This window comes from Anas platyrhynchos, chromosome 20 (assembly GCF_047663525.1).
Source record: "Anas platyrhynchos isolate ZD024472 breed Pekin duck chromosome 20, IASCAAS_PekinDuck_T2T, whole genome shotgun sequence".
In the NCBI taxonomy this organism is placed as follows: Eukaryota; Metazoa; Chordata; class Aves; order Anseriformes; family Anatidae; genus Anas; species Anas platyrhynchos.
Genome location: NC_092606.1, coordinates 2,812,935 through 2,835,360, shown reverse-complemented (window position 1 = coordinate 2,835,360; position 22,426 = coordinate 2,812,935). Strand labels below are relative to the sequence as shown.

The following is a 22,426-nucleotide window of genomic DNA, read 5'->3' as shown; positions in this document are numbered from 1 at the left end:
GACGGGACGGGACGGGCACGGCTCGAAGGGGCGGCCCTCCTGAAACCAACAACCAGCAGCGGAGGTTTCCGCTGGGGCGGCCGGGCTCACGTCGGGGCATTCCCGTCCTTCCCCCCCCCGCCCCCAGCCCCGCACCTGCGGAGGGCGCCGGCCCCGACGGGGCGGCCCGGCCCTGGGCGCACTCCCGCTGCAGAGGCGAAAATGAAAGAGGCGGGAGCCGGGAGGGCTTCTCGGAGTATTTTTTTATTGAAAGATGTGAGAGATTTCATCAAAACTGAACAGACAGACACCCGAGTAACCAGCACGTTTCAAATCATGTATCTTTTTATTTTAAAACAAATATAGAGCACAGTCCTGTGATATTTAAATTTATTATACTTTTTTTAATTTTTGTTCTGGAGTGAAAAATAAAAACCTGAGGTTTATTCCTGCATTCTCTATACCCCGCACTGTAGAGAGATTTTAGTATGTTTTGGATTCATAAGTTTTTTCTTTTTATTTTTTTTTTTCCCTTGCAGAAGTCTGTTAAAGAATTGAACTCTTGCTTTCCAAAAATTGTTCTACCGGTGGCACATGATTGTCCTAGAGAACAGGCGGGATAAACAATATTTTAAAACACAGTTAAAGAAACCAATATCTCCTTCAATCACAAAGAGCTAAATAGTTTTCATTTACAATATATATGTTCATGTAAAATGAAAAAAAAAAAAAAACTTAAATGCGATGAGTTAAACTCTAAATATTATGTACACACCAATGTACAACTCTGAATAAATTAATACCAATTTGCATATTCTGGGATCCTTATAGCTTATTTACACAAATTACCATTTATTTCATAAATATCTGCCCTGGTACCCACGGGGCTCCCCCCCCGGCCGGTACCAGCTCTGCGTGGCGGTGACTGCGCAGCTCCGCGGCGGCTGCCGAGACGGCTTTTTTTCCCGTGTTTTCTTCCTTATTTCTGTTCTTTTTTTTTATTTATTTATTCAATTTTTCCTCCCTCCCCCCACCCCCCCTTGCACAGACGAGGTTTTGACCCCGCTCACCTCCCGTGGGGCTCACAGGCTCACCCCATCCATTGCCACCCGTCGGGTGCCACCGCATCGTCTCGTCCCCCCCCCAGAGCCACCCTGTGCCCCTCTCGGGGGAGCTCAGAGGAGTGGGGGGCGACCAGGAGAAGGGGGAGGGCAACTCCCAGACCCTCACCCAAGGAAGGGGTGAGCCCCTCGCTCCTTTTCTTGCTCCTGGCTCCTCGGCGGTGGGGCCGCGTTGCCCGCAGGGCTCCTTCCCCTCTGCTCCAGCACCCCTCGCCCCAGCCGCCCCCACCCCCTGCTCTTTAATAAATATTTATACTGTGCTGTACAAAATACCAGTGCTTCTCAGCCCCGCGGGGGGGGCGGGCTCGCTGCCCGCCCCGTCGGTCACTTGGGGGACTCCCGGCCGGGCGACAGCTCCCGCTGGCTCTCCAGCCCGCTCACCAGTCTCTGGATGTTCTGCAGTTCGTTGAGGGATTCCTTCAGGGAGCCCTTGGGGGAGGCGGCGGGGCGCTGGCTGCCCCCTTTGTGCAGGGGCACGTCGGGGAGGGGGCTGGATTCCCGGCTGCTGCCCGCCTTGGAGCCCTCGGAGCCGGGGTTGAGGCTGGCGGGGAGGCCGGTGGTGAGCAGGTTGGTGCTGGGCGGGATGGTGACCGGGAGCTGGTAGGGGCTGAAGCGCAGACGGGGCCGGCTGCTGCCCAGGAAGGGGTTGCGGGAGAGCGGCCCGGCGGCCGCGGCGCTGGTGGCCGGCATGGCCGAGGCGGCCGCCGCTGCTGCTGCCATGTAGGTGTAGGGGTAGGGGAAGAGTCCGCCGAAGGTGGGCATCGGGATTCCCTGCGGAGAGAGAGAGAGGGGTGAGAGCTGTGCTGTGCCATATCGGTCACCCAGAAAAGGCAAGGCAAAGCTGGGGCACCCTGGTGTCATCGGGAATACAAAGCGGAGCAGCCTAGGAAGGGGTTCAGCTGGGGTCCCCCATCCACTCCGCACCAAAAGGGGTTGGTACCATTGGGCACAAACCCCAAATTGGGGTTACAGCACCGTGCAGCCTGGCCGTGTCCCCACATGCTCCACATCCCCGGCTGCGCAGCATCACAGGGCTCTAACCACATGAAACACGTCGGTAAGTCAGTCCGATAAATGAGGTGTGCTCAAAGATGTCCTTATGGGGACTGGCAGAGGTAAGGCGAGCGTGGGTGTCACGGTAATTGTTCTGGGGCTGGTGGGGAGATGGGGGCTGCTGGATGGGGACAGCCAGGCCAGGGTAGCGGGCCAGGGCTGCCGCTCCCAGTGCTGCCCCTGCCTGTGGTGGAACCCATGACAGCCACAAAAGAATCAGGATTCTTCCTCAGACTGGCTCTGGGGCCATCATTCCAAGTGTCCCCCCACGTCCTGCCCGTGCCACACTAGGCAGCACATCCAGGGCCCCAGGGGATGTCACACCCTGTTCCCACAGCCTGCAGGGGCCGTGGGGGAGGCCAGGGGGCACTGACAGCTCCTGACCCCATGAGAGCCACACTGGGACCACCTCAGATGTCCCCACAGTGGGGGCAACGCTGGCTAGGCCCATGCCCCCAGAGTGTTCAGATAGTTCAGGGAGTTTTGGGGAAGAATGCAGGAGGAGAGCCTAGGATTGTAGGAGACTAGTAGGGCTCAGGGCCTGGCAGGACAACGAGGATCAGGACAGGGACGCGGGGAGTCTTACCTGAGAGGCCAGCATGTGCTGGGAGAGGTGGAAAGGGAAGGGGGTGGCCGTCCCTGCCGTGCCCGGGGCAGATGAGAGGGCTCCATTCTCCAGGCTGCCCCCACCGGTCACCGAGGCCAGCAAATGTCCCATGCCCATGGCCGAGAAGGCGCCGGGGGCCATGGCGAACTGTCCTGGGTGGATGAAGAGGGGCTGCCCCGCGCCCAGGGGGCTGAAAAACTGCTGCCCGTGGAGGCCAGAGAGCGCGAGGCTCTGCAGGTGCCCGGCGCTCAGGTGCGGGGGGCTGTCCGTGTGCACCATCAGCGGGGCGAAGGCCTCCTTGCCCAGCCCGCCGCCCTCCGCGTCCTTCTTGCCAGGCTCCGGCTCTTTCCTCCGCCCTTCCACCTTGTCCTTCTCCAGGCCCCGCGCGCCGAACAGGCCCTCGCCGGGGCCCTCCCTGGGGGACGCGCCGTCCTTGGCCTTCTCCGGGCTGCGCCTCTCCTTGCTCCGCTCGTCCAGGCACCGCGGGCTGCCGCGGGGCGTCGCGTCCTCCCCGCCGGGGCTGGTGGCCACCGGCCGCTCCTCAGGTGCCTTCTCCACCTCCGCATCGCTGTCAGCGCCCAGCTTCTCCTCTGCAAAGGGATGGAGCGGTTTAGGAACAGCCCAGAGAGGTGAGGAGTGGGTCTTTCACCCTTGAGTTAAAGTGAATTTAAGGCCCCCGCCACCATTAACAGGAGGAGCGCTGTAAGGAGAGAGGGCAGAAACGGGCCCTCGTGCCACGGTCACCGCGGGGAAAGGGGATTGACAACAGCAGTGCTGCCGCTCTGCCAAACAGGAAAAACATGTTGGATGGAGGACCAAAATATATTACAGCATCGTTCTCGTTAGCTGCAAACTCAAAGCGGGTTGTGGGGCGGGAGATGAAGAGAGCGCAGGCGGGTGGACAGCGCTGGAGGAAATGGTCCTGTATATATTTAATTACATGGAGCTGATCAACAGCGCGCCGTGGATTTATTCCAAATGTGCAGGTTGAGTCAGGTTAAGGAGGCAGTTTTAAGGAAAGAGGTACGCTGCAGGCTTCGCTAAGAGTGCCTTAATTTAAAAAAGGCACCGAGCTCTCAGGAGGAAGGGGGAAGAGAGGTGAGGGGATGGGGAGGACGTGGGGAGCAGAGCCTGCCATGGAGCAGGGCCCCGTCGCACCCCAGCACTGCACCCCGCTCACGCCGTGCCCGACCAGCTCCGGCTCAATGGAAAAAAGCCTTTGGTGCCGGCTAGGTGAGGCTCTGCAGGCTGGGGTGAATATTCTGGGAAGCCTTTGAAAGAGGAGAGGGGTGCAATAAACCCTCCCACCGGCTTGGGGCCGGGGGGGGGGGGGGGGGGGGAGGCTGCAGTTTTGATGAAGGTTTGCAGGGAATTGGGTTGGTGGAAAGTTTAAAGAGCAGCAGATTGATAGTGCGGCAAGACAAAATCCAGCATCTAAAAACTGCTACGTGGGAACTGCTAGTTTATTTTCATTTACTAGCTTTAAGCCCTGGAGTTACAACATTTTTTCCCTTTCAAACGTATTAATTCTTTTTTTTTTTTTTTTCCCCCTGCAGGGCACTGAGCGAGCCATGAAAGGCAGGGCGACGCAGCAGCGAGGCGCGCCGGACAGCCGCATATAGCATACGGCCTGCCTCGCCTTTCCTTCTTGTTTACACTAACGTATAAACAGGAAAATGTTGCAAACCCTAAATGCCATTCGCATTTGCTCGCTGGATCTATCCTGTCCTTTCAACCCTTCGGCTCCCCCCCGTGCCCATCTGCACCTTCCCCCTGCGGGTGCAGTTTGCCTCCTACCCCGCAGGAACCTGCAAGCCCCGAGGGGGGGGGTGCTTTGGAAGCCCCCTGCTCGTGCCCTAAAGGGGACCCCGAGCAGACAGGGGCTCGCTGAAAGCCGCAGCCGTTTGGAGAACCCGCCTGCCCCAGCCCTCCCCATGCCAGGGTGCGCGGCCCTGCTGTCGGGGGGCTGAGAGGATGTGGGCTCAGCCCCGACGGCACGGCGGAGACTGGGGGGGGATTGGATAGAGAGACTGGGGAGGGGGGATTGGAAAAAGGAGATTGAAGATGGGGATTGGAGAGGGGGGATTGGAGCTGCTGCTTTACCTCTGCCGCTGCCCTTGAGGCGCAGGGGGCTGGGGAGGGCTCCCACGGGGGAGTGCAGGGCGTCGCGCACCGCCGACGGCTCGCAGGAGGAGGCGTCCGACTCGCCGCCGTCGCGGTCGGGCTTGCAGGGCTCCTCGTACATCCGCAGGGATGGCAGCGAGAGCTGCTTCCTGGCGGCAGAGAGGCAGCGCTCAGCCCCGGCCCTCCGCGGGTGCGGAGCGGTGCGGGGACCGGGGAGGGAGGGGGGGGGGGGGAAGCGCCGAATTTGGGGGGGGGGGGCGCCCCTTACCTCTTCTCCCGCCGGCCATTGCCCGTGTCCCGAAAGCCCTTGGCGAAGGGGTTGTTATCGATTTTCAGCTGGGTGATCTGCGGGGACACGGAGAGGGGCTGCGTGACGCCCTGGCCGCCCCCTCGGGGACCCCGGCCCCGCTCCCCCAGGGCCGTCGGGGAGAGCCCGGGTCGCGGCCGGGCCGGGCTCGCTGCGAAAGGCGCAGCGTCCCCGGTTTAACACACCGCATGCTTTATTAAAAATGATGCTGAGGTTTCGCTTGAATTATTAATAGCGTCTTAATGATAGGAAGTTATTTTTCACGGCCCCCCGGAGGGAAGATGGCGACTGAGCCGCGCTGCGCTGGTTAAAAGCTATTCTTATCCCTCTCCGCGACGGGCTTCTGGGGCCGGCGACATTAGGGCGCTCAATAATGCATGTCTCTGAAATACGGCCCCGAGAGGGGCGCTTTAAAAATGCATGTCTGCCCGGCCCCGGCCGCCCCCCGGCCGCGCCCGACGGGGCCCCCGGCCGCTGCCGCCCGACGGAGCCCACCGGCAGCCAGCGGCGGGCGAGCAGACAAAGTGCTCTTTAATCGATTGTGACTCTTCGCCATAAACTTTACGAGGGAAACAAGCCCACCAGGACCCTCAGACAGAGCTGTCAATTAGCATCAGCAGCCAGGGGTGGAGGTGGGGGTCAGCTTTTGGGTTAAAACACACGCGCGCACGCAGCTCTTGGAGGGGCCAGCGGAGGCTCCGTGCTCCCCACGGGGAGCTCCTGCCTCCCCTGCTCGCGGGAGCGACACTCGCTAAATCACGAAAGCAAGTAAAATCGGTTTTTCTGGCCCTATTTTTCGGTTCCTGCCGGGCCCAGGGCACCTTGTCCAGGAGGCTGCCCAGGCCGGGTGCTGCTCCCTCAGCCTGGGCCTGCGGCAAAGGCTCCCGCAGTGAGGAAAGGTGCGACAGAACCCGGGGGGGAATTAATAACAGCACTAATAACGATATTAGGGTGACGGGTGCCTCCTCCTCTGAGTACTTGGGGTATCAGCATCCTCCTGTTGCTGCCTTTTGGCCACTCTCCCCGCGATGCTCTCCTGCAGCAGCCCTCGGCTTTGGATAGAAGCACGCACAAAGAGCCCAGGAGGGGACATGGGGGGGACAGGAACAGGGCAGGGACGGGGACAGGGACGGGGCAGGGGCTGCCCGGCCGTACCTTGTCGTTCTGGTAGGCGGTGACGGCGATGAAATCGGTCTCGGGGAACACATAGGTGCGGAAGGTGCTGTAGGGCAGCTTGAGGATGTCGTTGGCCCGCACGATGTGGAACCGGGGCTGGTACTTGTGCATGGAGTTCAGGATGGTCTGGGGGGGCGAGAGAGCACAGCCCGCGGCCGCGGTCAGCCCCGGGGACCCCATCGCTGCCACGCGCGAGTCAGGCTACCTCTCTAAAAAATTGCTTTTTTTTTTTTTTCTCCCGAAAAAAATAAAAATATAATAGTAATAATTCAGCGTGAGGAAGGAATGCCGGCGGATGCCAAAGAGGGAGATTTCTTTTTTGTTTATGTCATTGCACGATCTGCCCCCAAATAAGGAGGTCACGGGGAAGGCAGGCACTGCAACATCTTGGGGAAGGCACGGCAGGAGAGCAGCTACGGGCATCTCCCCGGTTTATTGCAACCCTGAAAACACGAGGCGAATTTTCGACACATTTCCAGCCGCTTTTAATAGTTCTGTCCTTTTCAAAAAATTCCTCTGCCTCGCCACCGAAATAAATAAATAAATACAAATGAAAAAGACCCGAGATTTGCAGTTGGGCGCAGCAGAAAGCCGTGCCAGCGCCTGCGACCTGAAAGGAGCATTTCACTAAGAGCCATGTTAAATTCATGTCTCAGAGCAACGCTGCAGAAGGAACAGACATTTTTTTTTTTCCAACCAGGTGTCTGAAAAGCTTCGCCAACACCCAGAGCGATTCTCTCCCCTCTGCCTTTGTTAAAAAGCTCACCCCGAGCCCACCGCGGTTGCGTTGAGGATTTGTGGAGCCCCTGAGCCGCGAGCGGGGCTGCTCCCGAGCCCCTGCCCTCACTGCCCGCCCCGGCAACATTTTTCCTGCCCGAGAGCGATGGAATAATTCCCCAACCTGCTGTGGTCGGGCTGACACGCAGCCCCAACCGCCCGGAATTGGTAGGGGAACGGCGAAAGCTTGAGTAATTATTGTCAAATAACGCCGGCCAAATGGCTAAATAATTATCACTTCATTTCGTTTTAGAAGGCAATAAAAAAAATCCCCCTTTTTCTAACCCCAGCAATAATCACCTGCTGATGAACTGTCGGGTCGCTATTATATTGATATAATCTACACGGGATTTATCATGAAAATGGTGAAAAGAAAAAAAAAAAAATCTCATTCAAGCGTGCAAATCTGCATTCCTTTAAAAAAAATAATCATCCCTCTCTGACCAGATGGGCACTGGCTAAACCCTCATCTCCCAGATTTAACACACTCCGGATTTTGGACAACGACACGTACCAGAAATCTTTAATTGAAGGAGGCGAACCGTTAAAAACGCTGAACCAAACTACTTTTTCCCCAGTACCAAAAAATGCTATTTATGAGACTCCCTCGCTATCGATTTACCTTGCTGCCTATAAATAGCCTCGCAATGTATTATTTAACAAACACACCGTTTCCTGCCTAAAAAAAAAAAAAAAATAAGAAGAAGAAAAATAATAAGAGAGAGGAGAAAAAAGTTTCTCGGGAGCCGCTCCCCGCACCTGGCCGCTCTCCGGGCGCTGCGGGCAGAGCAGCACCGAGGCCTCAGGACCGCCAGTCCCCAGAGCACAAGGACGGGCCGAGGAACTTTCCCTTTATCGCCCCAAATGCTGGCCCAGCCGCTAAGACAGCTCTCTCGTTCGCTGTGATTTTTTCCCCCTCGCCTTCACGCAGGACCCCGCTCCCCTGCAGCCCTGCCCCTGCTTTCTGCAGCTTGCCAACACGCCTCCATTTCTTTCTTTCTTTCTCTCTCCCTCTCCTTTTTTTTTTCTTTGTTTGGATGGATTTTTTTCTTTTCTTTTTTTTTTTTTGTTTTGTTTTTGTTTTTCCCCTCCGGGAGGTGATACAAATGTGATCAAGAGGGGAATAAACAGACCCTTTTGGAGCCTTTCAGACCCAGCCGGTGCCGAGCCGCTGCTGCCAACGGCTCCGGCTCCGCTCCCGGCCGCGCAACCCCAGCGCAGGTGCCGCCGCCTCCAGCACCCCTCTGCCCGGCTCGGCTCGGCCCGGCCCGGCCCGCAGCGAGGTCCGGGGCTGCACCTGCCCGGCCGCAACGCCCCAGCCCGGCCGCCCCGTCGGGGCTCCCCTCGCCGCCCCCAGGTTAGCCCCGTCCGCGCCCCCCGGGCTGCGCCTCCCCGGCTCCTGCTCCCCGCCGAGCCCCGCGGCCAGGCAGAGCCGGCAGGACGGGCCGGGGGGGCGACATGCGGGAGCCTAGGGGACCCCGAGCACCCCCGCAGCCCAGCCCCTGTTCCCCCCGGGGGGGACCGTCCCCGGGACGGCCGGCAGCAAGAACCAGGGAGGGCTTCGCGACAGCCCGGCCGCTGCAAGGCCCGGCAAGGCCCCGCCGTCCAGCCCGGGCCCGGGCGTGCTTTTGCCGGGGGGAGGAAGCCGGTAAAGCCCCACGGCTCCCCCCGGCCGTGCCCGGTCGCATCGGGGCCGGGCTCAGCGCCTGGCCCGGGGGGTCCGCGCCCGGGGGCTCTGCTCGTCCCCGCGGCCACACTTACAAAGCCGTGCTTGTCCGAGATGTTGTTGGTGAGCTTGAGCTTGTGAAAGGCGACGGGCTTGGCCATCCACTGCTCGCCGGTGGCCGGGCTGTCGGGGTGGATGTACATGCGTTTGGGCATCTCCGGGTCGGCCTTGCCGGCCACCATCCAGCGGGAGTTGTGGAACTTGTACCGGCAGTCGTCGGCCGCAACTATATCCATGAGCAAAATGTACTTGGCCTTCTTGTCCAGGCCGCTCACCCGCACCTTGAACGGGGGGAACATCCTCCTGCGGAGAGACGCACAGCGGTGCAGGGCGCGGCGCCCTCCCGCCCGGTGCGCGACCCCCGACGGCCGCGGCCCCCGGCCCGGCCCGGCAGCCCCGCACCGCCCGGCCCCTCCGAAACCACGGGGTGTGTGTGTGGGGGGTTCTTCAGCTCGCCCCGGGTCTTCCCAGCCTTTGGCACGGCCGGCAGGCCCTGCTCCTTCTCATCCCACTCGGCTGCGCCCATAGGAGCAGAAAGAGGGGGAAAAGCTCCAAATCCCCTTCCAAGAAATAGGGGGCAGAGCCCAAGGGGGTCCCCGGACCGAGCCCTTTTTCACTGCTCTCCTTTGCCTCCTCCGGGGCCGGCAGCGGGGCCGGGGCCGACCCCGGCGGCAGGGAAAGTTTGGCAGGGGCAGGAAAAGCTGCGGGCGGCGAGGAGCCGCCGAGAGCGGCGTAAACAAATACAGCGGGGGATTGCGGGAGCTCAATTAGTGCACAGAAATTTCATTTGGGATCGCACTTTAAAAAGTAATAACTGCGGGGGGGGAGGCGGGAGGGTTAGCTGGCGGGGGGGGTTAAATCCAAACTCCTCCAAAAACTGCCCGCATCGAAACCCCATCGACTCTCGCCCGGGGTGAATTCCCCGGGGCGAGCTGGGCGAGCAGCGGGGAAGGGCTGGGGGCGGGGGGCGAGGGCGCTGCGCAGCCCCGCAGGTGCGGGCGAGTTGCGCGGGGCTGCGCGGGGCCGGCTCTTACCTTCCCGACTTGGTGATCACCATCTCGGTGCCCAGCTTGTGAAACTGGTCCCAAAGCTCTTTGGCTTCCAGCGTCACTTTGGGGTCGTCCTCTACCTCCTCCTCGGGCTCCAGGCTCTTGAGCGAGCGCAGATGGGCTGCCTGGTGGTGGTGTCCCAGGGCCGAGACGTGCAGCCCGGCCTCGGCCGCCCCGGCCAGCCCGGGGTCCGGCATGGGCTTAGCCAGCGCCGCCGGAGGCAGAGCCAGAGCGGGGAAAAAGGAAGGCTGGGCGGCTGCGAGGAAGGCGGACATGGGGAAGTCGGCCGGCCGGGGTGCGTGGAAGGGGTGGTAAGCCATGGCAGTCCCTGGGAAGGCTGGATCTCTCATCGGTGCATCCACAAATCCAGGAGAAAAAGAGGGATTCCCTTTACAAAAACGTGTGTGTGTATTATTGTTATTGATATTATTTTTTTTGTCTCTCCTGCCCAGCGAACTCGCTCGAGTCTCTGGAAGAGGAAGGAAAAATCAACAACAAAAATAAAAAGCGCACAAAAAAAAAAAATGCCGAAAAACAGCGGAACTAGATCTGGAAAAAAAAAAAAAAAAAGCAAAAAAAAAAAAAAGCGAGAGGCAGTTCCCGGCTCCTGGGACTCCCGGTCTGCGGAGGGGAGACAGTAGGTCCTTATTTTTTGTTGTTGTTGTCGCAGCGAGGGAGAGCGAGCGAGGGCAAAAAGCCCTCCCGGCGAAGTCCTTCCCGGCGCTGAACCGGCACCGAGAGCGGGGCGGGGGCGCGGGCAGGGGCGGCCGCGCTGCCCTCACACCCCCGCGGGCCCGGCCTGCGCCCCGGCACCGCTGCGCGCCCCGCGGCCGGCGCTCGGGCGAGGGCTGCTCATGGCTCAAGGAGCCCGGGTGGAAACGGTTAGATCTTGTCGTGATCTCTGTAAAACTGTGACTATCTCACATGTCCTTCCTGCTCTGATCCGCCCGCTAATGAGCCAAGCCCCCTTGATTGCTGATTTTACGCGTTTCAGACCAATTGTGGATCTGCATAGGCGTGGTTTTGACAGCTCCGGCCAAGCTCCGGGCGCGGGGAGGGGGGGGGGGGGGGGGGCGAGGAGGGAGGGAGGGAGGGAGGACGGGAAGAAGGGAAAAAAAAAAAAAAGAAAGAAAAAAAAAAAAAAAAGAAGAAGGTGTCGGAAGCATCGGCAGTAAGAAAACATGTCAACAGAATAAAATATTAACCAATGACAGAGAAAAGTGCTCGAAATCCCACCCCCGGCTCCTTTCCGCATACCGGGTCAGCCCTGGCTGCGCCGCGGCCGGGGAGCGGCGGCCGCCGGTGCGGGGACAGCGCGGAGCCACCGCGGCGGAGCGCGGAGCGGGACCGGGGGGGGGCCAGGGGGGACCGGGGGCCGCCCCGAAGCTTTCCGCGGCCGCGCAGCCCCGGGCGGGGGCGGAGGGGGGCGGGCGGGGGCGGCGGGTTGGGTGTGTGGGGGGGGAGGTTAGGGGGGGCCGGAGCTCGGCGGCTGCCGTCTTACGACAGATCCTGGAAAGAGGATCAAGGTGGGGCCCGCCCCGCTCCGCGCCCCGCCGACGGGGCGGCCCGGGCTCGGGGGCGGCCGTCGGGAGCGCGGCCCCGTCGGCGCGGCCGGGCCGTGGGAGAGCTGCAGGCGGCGAGGCCCCGAGCGGCGAGCTCCAGCGCGGGTGAGTGGCGGACACTCGCGCCCTGCCCTCGCCTCCCCCCTCGCCCCGACGGAGGGGTGCGTGTGGGGGGGAACCCGCCAGGAGCCGTGAGCGCACGGACGGGGCGCGGACCCCGCCGTCGGGGCGCCCCGCGAGGAGCCGGGCGGGCAGCGGGAGGCCGGGCCCCCGGGGCCGCCCCAGCCGTCGGGGCCGAGGCCCCCGAGGCTGGCGCTGCTCTGGCCGGCCGGAGGGGCTGTTTACCCGGGCGGGGGGAGGCAGATAAGGCGGAGGGGGAAATGCCGGGGCTGTTTGCAGAGGGATTAGGGCCGGTCCCGCCGCGCCGGGGCCCGGGGGGGCGGCGGGCGCGGTGGGTGTCCCCGCGGAGAGGTCCGTTTGGAGATCTGCGCTGATTAACTGAGGGCTGCGGTGGCTGAAGAGGGCCCTGGCGCCAGGCGGCTGAGCCCTCACAATAAAGACCCGTCTCTTGTCACTTCATATTTACCCCCAAATCTTCAAAAAGCGCCCTGGGAGCCTTACAAGGCTCCTGCCCCCGCCGCCTGCGCTGCGGCCAGACGGGACGGGGGGAGCGGAGGCGGGCCCCCTCCTCTGCCCCCTGGCCCGCCCCCCCCCCTCGGCCCCACCGCTCCGCGGATGCGCAGCGAGCTGCGGCCGAAGCCGCCCCCGTCCCTGCTCCGGCGGCTGCCGTCCCCTCGGGGCCGCGCTGCGCTGCTCCCCGAGCAGGGCGGGACGCGGGGACCCCCGGGTGCCCCCTTCTCGCAGCCTCCTCTCCCCTCTTTCTGCGCCCAACCACGGCTCATCCCGCTGACAGCGAGCCCTGTTCCGCCGAGAGCTCCGAGCAAAGCCCCGGCTGTCCTCGGGGCCGCTCCCCCCTGCCGCGGGTTCACCTTCGCCGCCCGGCCCCCGACGGGGCGGCCACAGCGCGGCCGCTCCGGGGCTGCCCGTGCCGGTCCCGGCCGCCGTGCGGGGCGGTGGGGCCGGGGGGTGTGGGGGGGGTCCCGCTGACCATTGAACAGAGCGAGGTGGCGAGCGGGGATTGAAATTTAGACCTGCTTTGGACTTTGCTTCCTCGCCACCGCGGAAATGTGCTGACAGCAGCCTTGGCAAAAATGGGGCTTGCTCGGGCTTTTTTTCTTCGTCCCCTCCTCCCCCCCCCCCCATTTTGTTTGTTTGTTTGTTTTGTTGTGTTGTGTTTTCCTTCCCCCTCACAAAGCGAACCCGGAGCCTCGCCTTGCCCCACGCCGGGGGCAACTCTCCCGCGGCCCCGACGGCGACCGCGGCCACCTCCGAGGGGAACGGAGGGGCGCAGCCCACCGGGCCCTGCCGGCAGCCGCGGCCCCGCCAGGAAACGTCGCCTCTCCGCCGGCACAGGGCCTGCCGCCCCCCGCCGCCGCCCCCCGCACCGCTGTAACACCGCAAACTCCCTCGCCTGCAGAATAAAAACCGATGCAGAGCAGCCTCGTCTCCCCGACCCTCTGTGCTGCGCCCGTCGGGGGGGGAACGCGGGGTGAGGGCTGAGGGGGCCGGGCACCGTTCTCCGGCCCCGACGGACCCCAGGAGCCTGCGCCCATGGACGGGGCGGGCGGCGCGATGCGGCCGGGCAAAACCCAACGCGGCCTCGGCAATGAACGGCCCTGGGGAAGGAGAACCGCGGCCTCCTGCCCTGCCCGGCTCTCCGACACCGAGCGCTCCCCGGGCCGGGGCAGAAGCGGCCGGGACGCCCCGGGGGGACGGGACGGGCCCGGCTCAGCTCGGGGGGGATCGGCCCGGCCCGGTCGCCCCCACGCCCCACCCGCGCCGCCGCGGCCCCGCTCGCTCTTCCCTTTCATCTCTGCCCATCTCCACTCATCATCCCTTTTCTATTTTTAGCCGGTAGACTTAGGCCTTGGCGCCAGGCCGTTTAAGACCTGTCAAAGTCCTTCATATTTCCCTCATGTCACATGGACCTTTCGCTCCCTTCCCCGCGCCATGCGAGGGCCGTAATTTGGATCTGTGAGCTGGTGAGCAAATGCAATTTGCTCTTCTCCATCGCTGTGTTGTCTCCGTGACCCCAGCCAGCAGGACGGCTGGTGTCCTGTCCGGGGCACTTACACAAATTGCGGGTGATTGATGAAAAATAACAATTCTCACAAGCAGCCGGGCCTCCGCCTTCCCCTCCTCCCGGCTCCGCCGCGGCCCCGCGCCCCGGGGCTCGCTCCCCCCGACGGGGCTGCGCGGGAGGGGGGCCCGGCCCGGGACGAAGCCGTCTCCCCGTGCCCGGGGCGAGCCGTCGGGGCCCAATTCCCGGCGCAGATGCCAGGGCTGGGCGCTCCCCTCAGACACACCTGCGGCCTCTCGACACCTCCGCCCGGCCGGGCCGGAGCAGCTCCGCAGGTGCGGGGTGGGAGCTGCACCCCCCGGCCCCGCGGGGAGCCCTTGGCCCCAGCCGCGGACGCGCCGTCGGGTGCCAGCACCCCCGGGACTCTGCGGCCCCGCCAGCCCCGGGTTCCCCCAGATCCTGCTCACCCCTCTGCACCCCAACGGGAGCCGCGGGGAGCACGGCCGGAGGAAGCGGGGAGGGGGCGAGGGGCGGCTCGGAGCCCCGTCAGCTGCTCCGGCCGCGCCTCCCCGGCTCCACCTGGGAAGGAAAAACAAAAACCCCGGGGGTGACGGGGAGAGGCCCCCACCCGCTCAGGTGCCCGTCGGGGGGCGGCGGCCCTGCAGGTGGGTCGGGGAGGGGCCGGTGCCCAGCACATCCCGGGCTGTTACCGGGCCCCTCTCGGTGGGTTTTTATCCCACACCGGCCCCGGTGCGAGGGGAAACCCGCGGAGCCCCGGCAGCCCCCGGGCAGCCCCCCCCCCTCTGCCCGAATCCCCCCCTCCTTTGCCCCCAGACTGTTTAGATTTCTCTCCCGCTTTAAAGAAAATATTTCCAGTAATCCAGATTTCTGGAAAATAACAACACGCGGGGAGACGCAGACACAAACGCCGCTGAAGTTTATCCAGAGTTTGAACCACTTATAAACACATTTCCCAGCCCGCTTGTCAGGGCGGGCGGCGAGTGACCCCGGCCCGGCTGGGCAGCCCAAGGGGGGCTCGGGGGGGGCGCATCCTCCGCGCCCCCCCCGCCCTCGTTACCTCCACGCTGCTGTGAGCCGAGCCCCGCCGCTCGTTGATTTTATTTTTTAATTACGGAGCTTCCTCCCTGCGCGGGGGCGGCGTGACCCCCGCCGGGCCCCGCACCCCGGGGCTGCCCGGCTCGCCCCGTCGGGGCTGCCCCGCTCCCCCCGTCGGGGCCCGGCGCCTCGCACGCCCCGATCCCGTTCCCTTGTAGGGTGACGGACCGGGCCCGTGAGGGAGGGGGGGGATCCCGCGGCGTGAAACCCGAGCTGGCACCGCGGGGGGCGGGCGGCAGCGCGGACGGGGCGGGCGGGGTGGGGTGGGGGGGGATCATGCAAATCCCTCTGTTTAAAAAACTTCCATTTGAGAAAGTGTGTCACATCCCGGCGCGGGCGCGTAATCCCCGGGCTAATGGCATTACCGCCGCCTCATCGCCGTAATGGGATGGGGCCGGGGGCGAGCGGCGGCCGAGCCCCCCCCCCCTCCCACCCGGCCCCTCCGCCACGCGTGACGGCGGCTCGGCCCCGAAGGGGCGCGCTCCGGTCCCGGGGTAGTGAAGCCCCGGAGCCTCGGGGGGCGGCATCGCCGTTCAGGGGTGCCGGGGCCCCGGTTTTCAGCCGGGTTTCCTGAGAGAATCCGGTCCCGGGAGAGGCGAGCAGGAGGCAGCGCGGCGCTGCGTGGCCGGTTCATCTCTTAAATAAAAGAGATTAGCGAACGACGTTATTTGATCAAATAATGCTGTTACGGCTCCCGCCCCCTTCCTTTGCGGGATTAAAAGTGAGGATTTGGGACCGTTGAGCAGTCTGACCTGGATGGCGGCGGGCACAGCGGGGAGGGAGCCAGCGAGCCCCCCGACAGCCGCGGCTCGCCCACGTCGGGGCCCTGCGCTGGGCTCTGTGCTCGTCCCCCGACGGCGCGGCCCGGACGGGGGGGACAGGGCCCTGAGCACCGAGCAGAGATATGCAAAGGGGGAAGAGCAGGAGCCGCTCCGGGGCCGTTGCCTCCCGAAAAGGGGGTCCCGAGGGTAAGGGGGGGGTCCCGGCTGGGTCCTGCTCCAGGCTTCTCCCCCCCAGTTCCTGCTCTTCTGAAGCGGGTGGGTGCTGGCCCCGCAGGGAGCAGCTCCAGCCCCGATGGGGGTGACACACCCCCGCTGGCCCTGGCCCTTCACCGTGGTCATTGTGTGGGGTGAGGAAATCGGCAGAAATCACAGCATCAAAGGCAGGGCGAAGTGAACGCTGCTGGGCTAAGTGGGGCCGGTGTCCCGGGCTTCAGACAGGGGTTGGGAATGTATCTGAAATCAAATCTGCACCAGGAGCTGACACTGCTGCTCTCCTGTCACATGAGATTATTTTTTTTTTTGTTCTAGGTTTGACTTTTAGGATTGCAGAATTCAATGTCTCATGTTTGTAGGAGAGTTCAATTCACTGCTGAGAAAATAAAGGCAGCCAAAATAAATAACGTGCTGGCCATGGCCAGGAATAAAGCTTTCTCAGTGCTCGCTGCACCTGTCCCTTTCACTGGTGTTCAATCACGGACACATCTGACACAGACCCAGCTCCGCATGGAAACAATCTCTCATCGTTTTTATTCACATTTCCTCAAAAAAGCAGCGCTGCCCTGGGCCGATCCGTCAGGGACACGGAGGCAGCGCAGTGCCCTGTGCCGAGGTGCTCCGCCGATTTTAATCTGGGCGCTGCCTGGATTTTAATTTCAAAACCAGCCTGCGCATTGAAACAGCTGAGCCACCCCTCGTGTCTCCCACTCCCAGCTTTATCCCCCTTCTCTGTAGGTGCCGGGGTGTCGAGGGGCTGTCCCGCACCGTTCGGGGGGCTCAGTAGGGGCTCGCAGTGAGCCCCAGGCCCGGCTCCTCTCCCAGCTCCTCGCCCACGTGTGCCGTGCGGCGCCGGCAGCTTGCTCTCCAGACGTGTTTTCCAAGGATACCTAAACGGAGGCAGCCCCGAATAACAAGTAAATAACCGCCCCGACGCCGGGCTGCCGGCACAAAGCAAGCAATTGCCCTTCGTGCAGGTCACTGAGCTCTTGACACACGGGCTTTGAGACCTGGGCCACGGGGAGGGAAGCTGAAAGGGAAGAAAAGATAGTGGGCACAATGGTGGGGCTAATAACCCCTCTGCCGGCTTTGTCTGGGTACACTCGGCGCTACGCAGGGATCAATTCATCTCCGCAGAAAAACCCCACTCCTGGGCTGCGAGGGGGCCGGGGCCGCCCCCACCCGGAGCGCCCTGAGCATCCCCGCGCAGGGCTCGAGACGCTGCAGGTATTAATAGCCCCCATTTTGTAGCCGGCGGTAATTCCCTCCTGTGTTTTCCCCGCCACACTGAAAACAAACCCTTCACTTGATCCGTTTGTCCTCTCCAGTTGCCATCTGTCTTCCATCCTTCAAATCTCACCTTAAAAACAGTGCCTCTTGAGCAAATCCTCCCCGCCGGCCCCGCGCGCCGTCTCGCCCGGCGCAGGCCTGACACTACAAGCGCTCATTGAAGTGAAGGGGATTTGAGAGCGTGCAGGACACGGCGGGATTAAGGCCACGGATTGCACTCCCTGGCCACAGGCTGCTGCGAGTCACCCCCTGCCCAGTGCCCCCCACCCTGTGCCCCCATGCCCGGCTCCTTCTCCTTCACACCCGGGCATCACCAGCCCTGCGAGGGCAGAGCACCTGAGCCACCGTCCCCAAAACCTGCACAAAGCACAGCAGCAGAGGTGACCTCCCTGGCCCCAGGGGACTTTTCTGTTTGCACGCACGGGGCCGGCTGCTGCCCACCACCCACCCACCGGCAGCGGGGCAGCGGCTGCAGGGCGGCCAGGCCAGGCCGGTGACTCACAGACATCAAAGGGCAGCACAGGCACTAACGAAGTCGGTGAGCGGATGAGAGCGGACAGTGCCTGCGCAGATGTTCGTCAACAGCTTTTCTCAATTACAAAGCGCAGCAGAATTTACCCGAAAGCACACGGATGAAAACAAGCGCTGCGCAGTGTCCTGGCCCTGCCTTGCACCCTCAGGGGCCCGGGCCAAGCAGCGCCTCCGCAGCTCCCCGTCCCCATTTCAGCACTGGCACTGCGTTACCCCAGGTAGCCTCGCTGCCGCCATCACCTGCTCCCATCAAAATCATGGTCTTCCTTAAAAAAAATACACCTTGTGAGGCTTTGTGGGTGTAGACGAAAGCTTGGGCATGTCCTGGTCTGATCCAAACCTTTGGAGCCAGTGCGATTTCTACTGAAAAAAATAAAAAAAAATCCCACATGATTTCACTGCATGACCTACGGCAGGGCTGGTGCCTGGTGATGTTCGGCTGGGACAGGCAAGGGCAGCCCTGATCCTGCATGGCTCCCACAAACACCAGCAGTGTGAAACACTTACACAGGAACCTCGTGGTGCTGATGGCCCCACGGGTGGGACAACGTCTCACCGCTGCCACACGGCTGCTGGACTTTCCCCTTCTGACAGTGAGGGGAGCAAACCTCAATGTTCCCTGAGAGGTGGATGGGTGCCCCAGGGTTGGAGGAGAGGCAGGGGAGCCCCCGGCCTCCTCCCCGTGCCCCGCTGCTCCCTCCATGGCCATGGGGACGTGGGGACACGGCAAAAGGCAAGGAGGGGACACTGAGGCTCAGGCTGGGGCTGCAGGTGCTGCCTCTGGTTTTCTGCTTGAACGGAGCTGCTGGGCTGAGCACAGCCTGTAACCTTCAGCCTGTGGCAAGCCAAAGTCCTCCCACGAACAAACGTGCTCAGCCGGCACCCCCGGCACTGCCCGGTGCGGTGCTTTGCAGGGCTGGGTGACACATCGGGGGTGCGGGGACACAGCACGGGCATCTCCATCCCCTGTATTGGAGCAAAAGCACAAGCCCCGTGTTCCCCATCCCACTTATCGTGGCACGGGGCCGCACACGCCGGCACTTCTCACCTCCCCAGATAAGGGCTGCAGCAGCAGCAGTGGCTGCGTGCGGGCAGGGGGGAGCAGGAGCGGTGCTGGGCTGGCACCGGGACACGGCTGGCACCGGCCTTTTATTACGGTCCTATAATAATATTGTAAATACTCGCTGGGAAGTAATTACATCCTATAAAAGAAGCAGCAGCCTGTGGTTTGAGCCAGGACCGGCTCATGACACTCATTTTAAAAAGACGTTTCATGTCTTGTTTATAGATTAGATTTTAACCTGACAACCTTTTAACATTGTATTAAATTAGAAATTAACTTCGTATGACTGCTCACCGTATAATTGACCTACTGATAGGCTGAGTGCTAGGGAATATTTAAGATACCTTTCAGACAGCGAAGTTCCCAAGAAAATTCAGAGCCTTCCCCTTGATCTAGACCAGGGCTTTGCTATTAATTAGTATTTATGGTCAGGTGGCAGGGCTGGGCACGGAGGGAGGGCTGTGGGCAGCTGTGGCCACACTGTGCTGTGCCCAGACCGGGGAGGTGTTGGGAGGAGGACGAGGGGACAGGGACTGCTGGCTGATGACACCCACGTCTGTGACCTACCTTCAACCTGCATGGGGCTGCCTGTGTTTTGTTGTAATTTCCTGCAGCAGAAATTCTGGCAGTGAAGGCAAAAATTCAGCTAGGAGCTCAGCAACACGCACAGGTTCAGATGACATCCGAGTCCAGCAGGGGACAGGGTGGTGACTGGTGGGACGAGCACCCGGCTCCTAAAGGATCCTGCCCCTGACCCAGGCCTTGTCTTCCCCCAGTGACAGAAACAACCAATATCCCAGACCCAAACTCCCCAGAATCTGTGAAAACTGGAACCAGACCCAGGACCACGGTTGGAGGCCTGTGTCTCCCGGTGCCCCAACACCGTGCGGGACGGGCGGGCACCGGCCCTGCCACCGCCACGCTGTGGCCCTGCGGCTCGTGACTCGCCTCCCCGCTACAGCGCGCCCTTTGCTTTCAGCAGGGTAAAGGCATTTCTGGTAATTGAAACCTGCTCTGGAAACGTGCGCGAGGAGAGAGCACTGAGCAGGAACACAAGCAGCGCTATCGGCCAAAGGAGGTTTTACCCCGCCGGGCTAGGAGATGAGGACGCCTCGGTACGAGCCTCGGTTTACACTTGGGTTCAATTAACATTAAGGAACAGCATGAGATTAAATTGACCCTGTGCTGTTTTATAAAAGGCTTAGGACATGTTTACAAACAGCTCTGCATAAAACCTGGCCACCAGCAAGGGCCCCGCGGCCCCGTGCTCGCATGCACACACGCACGCACGCGGCGCTCGTTGCTCTGCACCCCCTGGGCACGGGGCAGCCCCATGGGGTGGGTGGGCAGCGTGGGGGCCAGACGGGGGCCGAGCCACCCCCACCTCCACCTGCAGCTCTGCCCTTCGCCCCACAGCCCGACTCAGCAGCCCCGTGCCCGCTTCGTGCAGTCGGCAGCGTTTTCTGGCAGAGCCGTGCGGGCGTCCCCCTGGCCCCCGCACTGGCAGCGCCGCAGGAATGCAACACCTCGGCTTCCTAATTCCTCCGGCCGCGGGCACGCTGCTGCCAGCCAGCACGCGGGAGGGCAAAAGCCAGGGGAAGCCCAGCCGGGGTCGGGCAGCCCAAGGGCTGTGCCAGACCGCGTCCAGAGGCACAGCCTCCATGCAAGGACAGGCGACGGCTGCTGTGAAGCCCCCCGTGTCCTGCCAGGTCTGTCCTCACTGTTGCTGGCTGTGCGGATGAGGAGCAGCGAGCTCTGAGAGGGGCTGGTGCAGGGACAGAGGCTGTGCTGCCGCAGACACATGCTCGTCCCGGCGCCTTTTTCATCTGTGAGGCAGGCCAAGCAGTGGATTCAATTATTTTTTTCCTAGCACATAAGCCACTAATCACTTACTGCGTTAAAAAAGCCTCATCTCCACAACTTTTGTTCCCATTTTGTCCAATTTAAACTCAAATTTAAAAAAAGCTTCATTTTCTTTTCTTTTTTTCCAATCACAAAGACGCGATCTTAGCTCCATTGACTCGCTAATTGTAAGCATTCAAATGGCCGGGTTTAAAGTTACACTTAGCAGCTGTGAAACATTAGGGTGAAGTGATTACAACCTACTGGAGGATACCGAACATTTTTACAATATCTCAGGAGCATAAGGGAAAGACAACAGGAAATGGCGCAAACTTTCCTACCCTGCACAGTAACAAGCCAAAGCAAAGAAGCGAGAAAAGAAATGCAGAGACGCAGTGCGGACACTGCTTGGATCCTCAAAAAAAAAAAACCCACAACAACAAAAATACCCTAACGAAGCCCCATGGAAGCACCACACGTTTATCCCTGTACTTGAGGAGGGTGGGAGGTTTCACAGCTGCTCCAAGCAGCAAAATCCTCCTGTGGGCTCCCTGCCCTGCCCTGGCTGCCTCCCTGTGCCGGCCTTTGCGTGGCCTCGTCGCCAGCAGGATTTGGGCAGGGTCTGAGGAGGGGACGTGGTGTGGGGACAGAGGGGATGTGGTGTGGGTCCCTTCTCCCACACATGGGGCAGAAGCACCTGGAAGCTCCCGACCCCTCTGGTCCTCCACCGAGCCCCAGCTCCAAGCAGCGGCGTTTGGAGAGCCTCCGACTTCCCACTTCTTTCCAAGCGGCCGAACGTCCCCCTGAACTGAAGCACGCTACATGCGTGTGTTTATTACAGAAACCAGGGTAGAATCAGAAAGCAATATTTCATGTTAATTCATGAAATCTGAACTCAACTTTTAATAGAAGAGCTCCACTTTATGCACGGAGTGATATACAGTCCGCCCCGCTTTAAATGAGACGTTTTGCCTTTTGAACTCAGCAGGAGGCCGCTGCTTACTACTACTGGAAACAGTTTAAAACCCTGCGAGTCCCGCATGTCTTTTGGGCTCTTTTCGAGACAGTGTTTTATATCATGGCACAGCATTCTTGCAGCGCTGCCTGTGACGGCCTGCCAGCTGCGCCCTTTGAAAGTTCGGCGTTTCAGAAGCTCACCTGGATTATTTCCCCCACAACGTGAGACACTCGGCTGAAATCCTGCGAGGACCACGAGCCTCTTGCGGCGTTCTGCTCCAACTGGGCTTTGGAGTGGGTCCAGGGGGGTTGAAAACCTGGTTAAATCAGAGTCGGGGGCAAACCTCCCTCAGGCCACAGCTTCATCTCCCCTAGCTGCTCCTGGGTGCTGCCTGGGAGCCCCGATCCCACTCCCAGAAGCCAAACCCCAAGGGTGCAGCAAGATCCTGGCTCCCAGACCCCATACAGCTCCCAGACATGGCCCTGGTGCCCGGGGGTGTTCAGGGCAGGTGTCGGTACCGGGAAGCTCTCGGTGCCAACTCAAGGGGGCTTTGAGTGGCTGCCTGAGCCTGGCACACGAGCTGGGGCAGTGTCAGGCCCACACGTGTGTGTCCAGCACTGCGAACACCTTGGGAACGTTGAATCGGAGCCTACAGAGTTATTGTTGCAACACACTTGGCTTTCACTGTCTCACCGAAGAGCTGGAACTCAGTTATTCTGCTGGGTCATCTGTGAAAGTATCAAATTAAAGTTAAATTAGCCACCTCATTGCAGTGCTCTGCCTTTTTTTTTTTTTTCTTTTTTCCCTTAAGCTCAAGGATTTCTTAACAATTTGGCTACAGGGCTATCGACAGCGGGGAATTTAGGACATTCTTTTCAATGAACCAGACTGAAAATATTTTGGTACAGCCCCAGTTTGTAGGGTTCCCCCCCCCCCTCCCCTTTAAACAAAACATCCTGATTCAAAGGAGCTTCTTGCAGACTGGGAATTTCCACATGGCCGTATTGCAG

At 61.4% G+C, this 22,426-nt stretch overlaps 1 protein-coding gene across 1 annotated transcript; it reads right to left on the bottom strand.

Annotated features, from left to right (window-relative positions):
* Window positions 1–224: 224 nt before the first annotated feature.
* TBX2 (T-box transcription factor 2) lies at window positions 225–10,885 on the bottom strand. Its single transcript, XM_038165986.2, has 7 exons — window positions 9,905–10,885; window positions 8,906–9,173; window positions 6,347–6,493; window positions 5,153–5,229; window positions 4,864–5,033; window positions 2,740–3,350; window positions 225–1,871 (listed from the first exon to the last, which is right to left on the bottom strand). Exons 1-7 carry the CDS (start codon window positions 10,267–10,269, stop codon window positions 1,425–1,427), a joined length of 2,085 nt encoding a protein of 694 aa, XP_038021914.2. The 5' UTR covers window positions 10,270–10,885; the 3' UTR covers window positions 225–1,424.
* Between the last annotated feature and the right edge of the window lie 11,541 nt (window positions 10,886–22,426).